General features: G+C 38.3%; 1 protein-coding gene across 1 annotated transcript; it reads left to right on the top strand.

Moving 5' to 3' along the window:
• The first annotated feature begins 24 nt into the window (after positions 1-24).
• LOC5520396 (RNA-splicing ligase RtcB homolog) lies at positions 25-9,939 on the top strand. The gene is given in 21 exon segments (XM_001640173.3): positions 25-210; positions 1,071-1,149; positions 1,216-1,283; positions 1,376-1,424; positions 1,710-1,760; positions 2,068-2,162; positions 2,508-2,569; positions 2,772-2,821; positions 4,167-4,273; positions 4,549-4,653; positions 4,900-4,954; positions 5,222-5,283; positions 5,426-5,444; positions 5,447-5,631; positions 6,973-7,068; positions 7,220-7,266; positions 7,345-7,408; positions 7,709-7,737; positions 8,125-8,215; positions 8,384-8,426; positions 8,608-9,939. Coding segments are annotated over 21 exon segments (1,515 nt in total). The 5' UTR covers positions 25-117; the 3' UTR covers positions 8,673-9,939.
• The last annotated feature ends 546 nt before the right edge of the window (positions 9,940-10,485 follow it).

Below are 10,485 nucleotides of genomic sequence, written 5' to 3'. Positions count from 1 at the left end.
CCTCATTTTTAAACCGCTGCCTGATTGCATGTCCGTAAATTTTCTCAAAGTCGCACACTGCGAGAGCACAGAGCGAGAGACAACAAGAGAAACTTCGCTGTCATTTTCGCCTGCAAAATGCCTCGCTCATACAAGGAAGAATGTAGCTTTTTGGAGCGATTATCTGACAGTGCGTTTCTTATCAAGAAAGGTTTTGTTCCAAATATGAAGGTAACAGAAAAATACTTTGGCGTAAATAATACCACAGGTAAACCGTGTCGAACCTGTGCATGAAATTAATTGAAAGTTCATTGCTTGGTTTGAAATGTAGCGTTTATCTGTTTGTCTAACTTGCCTTAATTTCTTTATTATTGTTTTGTTGCAAGCACCTTGTATCGTTCCTCTAGACCCCCCACCCCACCCCCAACAAGACACTCCTGATGATAAGAAGCAAACACCAATTATTTTACTTTTTCAGTTAGTATGTTTTTCTTTCGATCCAGCGTTTTTATGTAGGTTTTCCGCATCTTGTAAGATCATCATTTCATGAAATAGAGTATTCAAATTCCATCATGCATTCATTGTACCATATTGTACAACCATTTCATATTGCACCACCGGACTATTTCATATCTTGCAACACAGGCAGCCCAAGGCTATAGGAAAACTTAATTTTGGGTGAAAAATAACATCCTTTAGAATAAAACTGAATCTCTTGTAATATTGTGTTTTCTATTAGAATATAATAATGCTGGAGACTCATTTTGGCGGAATTCACACACACAACTGCATCAAGGAGACAAGAAAATCCAGTAAAAAATCAATGCATGCTCATCAAGCACAAAAACACATAGCTTAGCTTGCAAATTAAATTTTATTTAGCATTCCGTGACCAATATTTAACCAAACATTGCAATGAGCTCTATGATTTTGTTTTATTTTATCTATTTCATATTTTTGTGATTATTTCACCAAAATAATCGAGTGTGAACTATGGAAGGGAGGTCACAAATATGCCTGGGTGTGCCTACCCATTTAATGGACCCAATCCTTACCTACAGCACAAAGTACTAATTTGAACTGTCTCACAGGTTGAGGGCAAATTCTACATCAACGAACATCTAGAAAAACTCATGTTTGATGAGCTGAGACACTGGTGTGGGGCACAAGGTCTGTCTCTATTATCTTCAAAAATATTTTGTTTCTCTATTATGATTGTCAATATCTTCTTTGTAGGAATTGGTGGGTTTTTACCAGGGGTGAAACAGATTGCTAATGTGGCTGCTTTGCCAGGAATTGTAGGGGTGAGTCATGTGTTGACAGAGGATAGGTTTTTTCCCAATCATCCTGATACCCCTGTTAGCCTTGTAATTTATTTATGTAATTGTTATTTCAGTACTCAGTGGGCCTTCCAGATGTACACTCTGGCTATGGATTTGCTATTGGTGAGAAAGTTTTTTTGTTTATTTTATGTTTATATGATATTTCTGTTCTAGACCCTCAGACCTTTTGCCAGTATTTTGAGTAGGGGGGGGGGGGGTGGCTAATTGGTAGACTGTATTTTTTCTCAAGGTATCTTGTCCATCCTGGCAGTGATACTTTATTTTTCTTTGTTAGAGTGAAACCTGGTTCTTACCAACCCCCTCCTCTTCTGAATCCTTGAATGCTGGCCTGATTAACCTTCTGTATCATTCCATTTCAACCCTGAAAACAAACCATTATTGCTTCAGGTAACATGGCAGCCTTTGATATGTCTCTTCCTGAAGCTGTAGTGTCTCCGGGTAAGTATTCCAAATTATTTAGATTTTAAGCCTTATTTTTGCTTGTTAATTTTTTTGTAAGATGCAAACTTTGAGTGATTTACAGGTTATGATAATTTAATTCTAAATTTTCTTACATTTTTCCTGTTTTCCACTTCATCTCTAAATTTTCAAACTGAGTTTCCTGATTTTCAAATGTTCTGCCCTTCTAAGCAAAGTACCCTCACTCTTCATACTTATCATTCCCTTTTGTTATATTTGCAAACAATTATAATTCCCTTATTTAAAGGTAATAGGGGTATTTTTACTGTTCTTATTTTGAATCCAGGTGGAGTGGGTTTTGATATAAACTGTGGAGTTCGATTACTCAGGACAAATCTGGAAGAAAAAGATGTTCAACCAGTTAAAGAAAGGCTGGCTCAGGTAATATTTTTTAATATTTGTTCCACAGTGAAGTGTAGCCAAATTTGAAGAACAGGGTATGGATAAGCATATTACTTTGCTGTGTTTAACTCTATACATGCTTTATAATGATGTTGCATGCTTGCCTTAATAGCAAATTAGCAAAACCCTTTTTATAATTACAACCATCCACTTTGGAACAAATAAACCCCTGTTAAATCCAGCAATACAAGATTTTCATGACTCATGACTGGAGATTGGAAGGATAGAAGGAATGTTCCAAAGGGTTTTAAGCAACTGAACCCAGGATTTACCTTGAAAATATGTTTTAAAAGAACACTAATGACAGATGTCTCTGTTTCACAGTCCCTATTTGACCACATTCCTGTTGGAGTTGGTTCAAAAGGTGTCATTCCTATGGGAGCCAAGTGAGTATCCTTTTTTCCTATAAATCTCTTTTTACAAAACTAGTTTAAGATGGCATTCAACCAGTGACCGCTTTATGATAGTTTTTAGTGGTTTTTTTTTTTGTATTTGTATATGGATCTAGAGAATACCTTAAGATGGGTCATTAAGATAATATGAGAAGGGTGACAGTTTTATTATTTATATCATTTTCCTTTCTCTTAGGGACCTAGAAGATGCTCTTGAGATGGGTGTGGACTGGTCTCTCCGAGAAGGTGCAATTAACTGCAGATCTAAAATCTAATACAGCGAAACCCCAATACCTTGAACTCCTTGCTAACTCAAGCAGACCGCATAATTCTTTAGATGCTAATTTTCAGTCATTTCTATTGGAAAACAGTCGAAGCTCTCTGAGCGACCGCTCTCGTAAGTGACCAGCTCCGATAACGACCACGATCACAAATCACCAATTTGTCACACAAACTCTGTAATTTTTAGCTCTCATAAGCGCCAAACTTATCGGTGCGACAAGCTCCGTTAATGACCAAAATTTCAAACCACCAACTAAGATTTTCTTTTATTTTTAAGCTTTCGTAAGCGACCACAATGATTTTTTGCTTTGCAACATCAGTCAACACCTGATAAACATCATATCCAATGCATGCTGAAACCAGATATAAAGCTGAAATGTTGTGATGTTTCACAAAAGCTGCCTTTCCAGTAGGCAACCATTAAAGAATTTCAAAGTTACAATTTTCTAACTTTGATTTCAACCATGGGATTGGCATTTCTTTGTCTCCAGAAAATGTATAAATGCAAGGAATCTCTAGTCCATTGCCAGCTCCGCGATTTATCCTTTTTCATGTTACAATAGCCATCCACTTGTTTGTTGCACGCTTTAGAAATCGGCTAACAAAAAACGCCATGCGATCGTCGTAGACGAAGATATTCTCATGTCCTCGATATAATCGAGCTACTTTGCATAGAATTAATTGCTAATAAAACAACTCCCATAATAAGTTAAATACCTGGTTTTACGAACATTTTGCCAACATGGTTCCATGTATTTATGAGTCAGTTATTTTAAGTTTGTTTTGTTCACATTTACAGTTATTAGGGATTGTATAAATATTCGGAAAAAGAAAATGAATCGTAGAAATGTGGTTGTGCACCTTCTTTGTAGATGTTTTCAGTCAAATTTTCTCATTAAAATCAATAAACCAAAATATTTCAGGGTTGTTATTATCACAATAACTTTTAGATTCAATTTTAATTAAGCTCCCATAAGCGACCAACACCTATTGTTCAAGTTTTTGGCGCCCAGTGGTCGCTTATGAGAGCAAGCTAGGCTCTCGTAAAAGACCAGCTCCATTAACGACCACAATTCTCAGTTCCCAAGGTGGTCACTTCAAGAGCTTCGACTGTAATTCAAACTCCAAATATTTTTTTGTTTTCTTTGAGGGTGTTAAAGAGGGGTTCCACTCTTCTAATATCTTTACTCTTACACTTCTAGTTTGCCCTTGTATGTACATGTGTCATACTAAGGGTAAACTGGTCAATGTTGCTCCGTAACTCTAAAGCCTTGATCTCAAGTCTTAGTTGATTCTGCAAACTTTCCAGGGTATGCTTGGGCGGAAGACAAGGAACACTGTGAGGAATATGGCAGAATGCTACAAGCTGACAGTGCTAAAGTCAGCGCTAAAGCAAAGAAGCGCGGCTTACCTCAGGTTTGTCATAGCTTCCTTTTCCTGGCCTCATTTCAGTATTACAACCTCTATGAAATAACTACTTCAATTTGTTTTTCTATGCCCCTGGTTCCTCTGAGATAAGTTTTGTGAGAAAAACTTCAATATGCATCAGTCAATGTATCTATCTTACTAACTTTCTAGTCACTTTCAATTAGAATACCATAAAAGCTAATAGGCAATTGTGAAAAATTTGGACGGTGGAGGTTTGCAGTACCAGAAGGCCAAAGACACTCACCAGCGTTTGATCTCAACAGCTTGGAACACTGGGGGCAGGTAACCACTATGCTGAGATCCAAGTCGTTGATGAGATTTACAATGAATTTGCTGCTAAAAAGATGGGAATTGACCACAAAGGTCAGGTAAGGATTACACAAAATAAGTACAGAAGTTTTCTGCATGCAGATAGGTTGGGTACAGTGGGGGCATGGCCAGTGTTTTTTTTTTTTTAAGAATTGCAATCCTTAAAGCTTTAGCATATGAAAAATATGCTTGGCCAACTTTCTTTGCTAAACAACTTTAGCAAATGCTTGCTACGTGCTGATACCAGTAACTGCTACAAAAGGTTTGCTGGACATGGCTTTAACCAAGTTCCAATTTGTTTTAAGGTATGTGTGATGATTCATAGTGGAAGTCGTGGCCTTGGTCACCAAGTTGCTACAGGTATAGAGTTCAGGTTATATTGTGATCTTTATCATAATCATTTTCATTCTCATTTTGATCATCATCTACAATAACATCGTCTTCATCGTTTTGGTTAGTACCATCCACCATTTTTTTATCATTATTACCATCATCCTCATCTTGCTTGTCTTCATATTGTCCCAGAAGATCCTTTAGATGACCATCGGCAGCGCTTTTTTTAATTCGTTTTTGTTTTCAGATATTATAAGTTTTTAGTTTATTTATCATACCTTATTTGTTTTCCAGATGCACTTGTGGCGATGGAAAAGGCGATGAAAAGGGATAAGATTGAGGTTAATGACAGGCAGGTTAGTAAAGTGAAGGCCATATCCAGGTTATTTGTTGTTTGGTTTCATTGCTAAAAATTTAATTAAGACAAGTCAGAAAATGTGGTCCATAACCATGTATTTCTTCTGCACTTATTTGGTTGTCTCTGTCGTGGTTTCACAGCTGGCTTGTGCTCACATCAATCTCCTGAGGGTCAAGATTACCTAAAGGGTATGGCAGGTGCTGCCAACTATGCCTGGGTTAATCGCTCCAGTATGACTTTCCTCACAAGACAGGCTTTTGCCAAAGTGTTCAACAGCACTCCAGATGACCTAGACATGCACTTGATCTATGATGTCTCACATAACATTGCTAAAGTTGAAGAGCACGTATCCTTTATAATAATATCCTTTATAATAATAATAATAATAACAACAACAACAACAACAACAACAACAACAACAACAACAACAACAACAACAACAACGACAACGACAACGACAACAACAACAACAACAACAACAATAATAATAATAATAATGACAAATATATCTGCATTATCGTTTGGTATTCGATCTTGTAGATACGACCTGTACGGATCTGTTGAGACTTAGACCATCACCCTTCTCAGTTGAGTCCAAAGTGTTTTAAAACCGTTGGCAGATAAGTGCGGTACAGGATCATTTGGGCTTTTTGTGTGTTCATTACATTATCATTTATATATACAGACTTCAGGGGCGTAGCCAGGGGGTGGCCTAGGGGTCTCCCCCTTTTAGCAGCCAAAAATACAGTAAATGTATGAGACATTATCTAAAATACAGGAGAAAATGCCTTGAAAGAGCCTTTTGGGCCCCCTCCTGTTAAAAATCCTGGCTACGCCGCTGGACTTCCAACCTCAATTAAATTATTTTTTTAGAAACATTCTGGTCAGAGAGGGGTGGTGCAAGGTTGGTTTTAAACACTTGGTTTTAAAAATCACCTTTGATGATTTTCTAATTCCTTGTCAGTGCCATATCATAACTTTTTAAACATATCAGTGAACCATTGGGTTTATTTAAATTAAACTGTTTGTGCAAATAAACGTTGTTATAACAGGGCTTCTGGAATTACGCGGCTTCTGGAATTACAAGCTTGTGCGGAAGCGCGTAATTTGGCTTTTTCCGCGTAATCCGCGTAATCCACAGATTTCCGCGTAATTTGGCTTAATTTTGAAAGACAAAACAAACAGCTGATGTGTTCTTACCTCTATTTCTCGTAAAAAAGACAGATATTCTTCGGAAGAGTGCGATTTTTCGAACTAAATTTCGAAAACAAATGAAATAGCTAGGCGTTCTTTGCCAAACCGCGAAGGCCTAGGACTAATATAAAATACCCTTTTTATTTGGCTGGTGGCTAGGAGCCAATGAAAACTCGCCTAAGATATTTTCGCGCAAAAAATAAACCTCTTCAAGTTATTTCGTGCTTCCCTTCGGTACAAAATGTAGTTTGGGCGTAACAGTTTATATTTCGTGTAATTTAGCGCGTAATTCTGTAAAGAATCCCGCAAAATTTTTATTTTTAAAGAAAAATGTATCGCAAAATCCCGCGTAATTTAGCGCGTAATGATTGATTTTCCGCGTAATTTAACAAATAATCCCGCGTAATTTTGAGTTTTTTTCCGCGTAATTCCAGAAGCCCTGTTAAAAGGATTTCTTTTAGATTTGGTAACATTCCTTGACTGATTGCCTTAGTTTCTTGATGGACGGCAGAGACAGCTCCTCGTACATAGGAAGGGATCAACACGAGCCTTCCCTCCTCACCATCCTCTTATTCCTGTTGATTATCAGGTTCACATTAAATTTCCATTGTTATGTACCGTTTAATACAATTTTAGCTGCATGCAGGCGTCTGATTGAGTTTTACTAGAGGTAACCGCACGAGTTTGCATTCATGCTTTTAAAATTCCCATCTCATATATATCACCATCTTGTATTCCAGCTAACAGGGCAGCCTGTGTTAATTGGTGGTACCATGGGCACATGTAGGTAAGTTGAACAATATATAGTTAAACTGCTAGTTTAAACTGCAACTATACTAAGATTTTTTCTGGCTGCTTCTTTTAGTTATGTTCTGACTGGTACAGAGAAGGGAATGACCGAAACGTTTGGAACGACATGCCACGGAGCTGTAAGTTCCCTGTATTTCAATCCCTTTACGGTTAGTGGGCCACTGCTGCACTCATTCGCAGGGGCGGGCAGCCTTGAAGCTCGAAAAACTGTTGTTTTCGTGCTTGTATAAGAACAGTTTTTATTTTGTCACCAAATCATCTTTTGGTGACATTTTCCCCATTGTGCTTGCCTTCTTTGAGTTCCCTGAATTAATCAATCTAAGGGTCGCTTCAGTATTCGGTGATTAACATTGTCGGTTTCCCACGTAGTTATAGCCCCCAATCACTGTTTGTCTTTTTCTTTTCTTTTGCTTCTTTAGGGTCGAGCATTGTCAAGAGCCAAATCACGGTATGTGAACTCCCACGAGAAGCACTGCAGGCATCTTAGTCTAGATGTTTGCCCAATCAAACATGGTTTAAAGGAACAAGGTTTACTGTCATTTTGACGAAAATTGCGACGGGAAAAATCTTTGGATTGTGTTGATTCTCGGGGAGGAGTGAGACCAAATATTGAACGGTTTTTTGCTAAAGGGGGGCGGGGCTTGGCTCAGTGACAAAGGGGGAGGGGGTAATTTTTTTGTTACATATTGCTTTCTGGCAGCCCAAAGGTGTGTGTGTGTGTGTGGGGGGGGGGGGGGTGGTTAAACCCCCTAACCCCTCCCCCAGATCCGCTACTAGGAGTCCGTCAAGCATTTTTACCGCCACTGTACTCATATTTATTTTATGTCTGCACCAGACGAAACTTGGACTACCAGGACGTGCTGGAGAACCTCGCGCAGAAAGGCATCTCGATTAGGGTGGCTTCACCCAAACTCGTCATGGAAGAGGTAGGAAGAGGTATTCTTCTTATAAGACTGTACAGCATTGTATTATATGTACAATATATGTAATGGATGTATTTTGACATCCATTTTGAAGATGACAGCGTAGTTGCATATCTTGCATTATGTTCTTGCCCACAATCCTGCCAATTTATTTGTATACTTTTTTCACAGGCTCCAGAATCATATAAAAATGTCACAGATGTCGTCGATACTTGTAAGTATATTTTAGAGCCCTTTCATTGATGATTATAACATTATCAGCCTGATGCAAACAAGTATCGTTTTTTTTTTTCTAATCAACATCCAGCATTGTTTGACACTTGAGTTGTATGAAAACTTGGTAATCAAATGCCGAATTAGGCCCATTATTACTGTTTTTATTTTTCAATTCAAAGGTCATTCTGCCGGAATCAGTAAGAAAGCCATCAAGCTGAGGCCTATTGCTGTCATCAAAGGTTAATTGGTTTTATATTAACAACAAGGAACTAACCAAAGCTGGAAGGAAAACCTTACCCTGGGTTCAAGAGGCTGATTATCCGCTTTACCCCATGCTAGGGGGCGGGAAACTCTCTCTTCGTTCGAAAAATTCTATCTTCGCTCTCGGGGTCTCTGGTTTCCAGGGTACGAAAACCTCGAACGATCGGACAGAAAAAGGTACCTTGGGTATTAGAGTCTTCACTAGGGTCGCCGTGTCACAAGCGACAACTGCAATTTCACAAAACCGAGAGCTGTAACTTAACAAAACCGAAACTTCACCGATTTGAGGATTATGTCACAAGCCAAGAACTGTAACGTCACAAAACGGAGAACTGGAACGTCACAAAACGGAGAACTGGGACGTCACAAAACAATAATTATAACGTCAAAACGAGAACTACAACGTCACAAAACGGAGAACTGTAACGTCACAAAACTGAGAACTGGGACGTCACAAAACAATAATTATAACGTCAAAACGAGAACTACAACGTCACAAAACGAGAACTGGAACGTCACAAAACAAGAATTATAACGTCAAAACGAGAACTATAACGTCACAAAACAAGAGCCATAACGTCACAAAACGGAGAACTGCAACGTCACAAAACGAGAACTGTAACGTCACAAAGCTGAGAACGCGACGTCACAAAACGAGAACTATAACGTCACAAAAGAAGAACTATAACGTCACAAAACGAGAATTATAACGTCAAAACGAGAACTATAACGTCACAAAACAAGAGCCATAACGTCAAAAAAAAAGAACTGCAACGTCACAAAACGAGAACTGTAACGTCACAAAGCTGAGAACGCGACGTCACAAAACGAGAGCTGTGACGTCACAAAACCGAGAACTGAAACGTCAAAAAACCGACGTTTCAAAAAAAAAAACTGTAACGTCACGAAACTAGTAACGTTACAAAAATGAGAACTATGACGTCACAAAACCAAGAACTATAGCTTTACGAAGCGAGAACTGGAGGCTCAGTAGCCTAGTTCCTTGCTCGTAGATGAGCCTAGGGGATGCTGGGATCCTTGTAACATTGCATTTCTGAACCACCACAGGAAACCCGATTAAAACTCTCAGCAATAGGCTAGAGGCTCGGTTACTCTGGGTAATGAAAAGACGGTATATTGACAATGTTCTGGGTAAGCACTAGAATGAACAGAGTTTGCATAACCAAAAATGTTCAATAAAAATCTAATTACAATTACATAGAAAACTAAAAAAAAGGATCAGTAACACGTTTGTGCAGTTTGTGTTGATAGCGTACAAACAACGTTTGCGGGGGTTTGACTCAAACTTAACGGGATCGATAATATAGTGAGCAAAGTATTATTATCGAATTACTATATTTGTGATGTAACTCACTGCAGAGGAATTAAATCAAAAATAAGAATTGAACAAAATTGGCTTTAGTAAACGATAACAAACATGTGTTACATTTGTAAAATAAGGCAAAGCATAGTTAATAGAGCTAATAACTATGATAGATATAGTTAATAACTCTGGCAAAGGGAAACGAAAATTAGATCGAGCTAGCGGTAAGCAGAAAGGTCTCAAAGTGTCATTGGTTCGAATTATCTGAGTTAACAGGGAAGTTGAGTCATCCGAGTTAACAGGGTTCTGTGTCATTGGTTCGGATTATCTGAGTTAACAGGGAAGTTGAGTAATCCGAGTTAACAGGGTTCTGTGTCATTGGTTCGGATTATCTGAGTTAACAGGGAAGTTGAGTCATCCGAGTTAACAGGGTTCTGTGTCATTGGTTCGGATTATCTGAGTTAACAGGGAA

The sequence above is a fragment of the Nematostella vectensis genome, chromosome 1 (genome assembly GCF_932526225.1).
Source record: "Nematostella vectensis chromosome 1, jaNemVect1.1, whole genome shotgun sequence".
NCBI classification, from domain to species: Eukaryota; Metazoa; Cnidaria; class Anthozoa; order Actiniaria; family Edwardsiidae; genus Nematostella; species Nematostella vectensis.
This window is presented reverse-complemented; position numbering and strand designations above follow the sequence as displayed.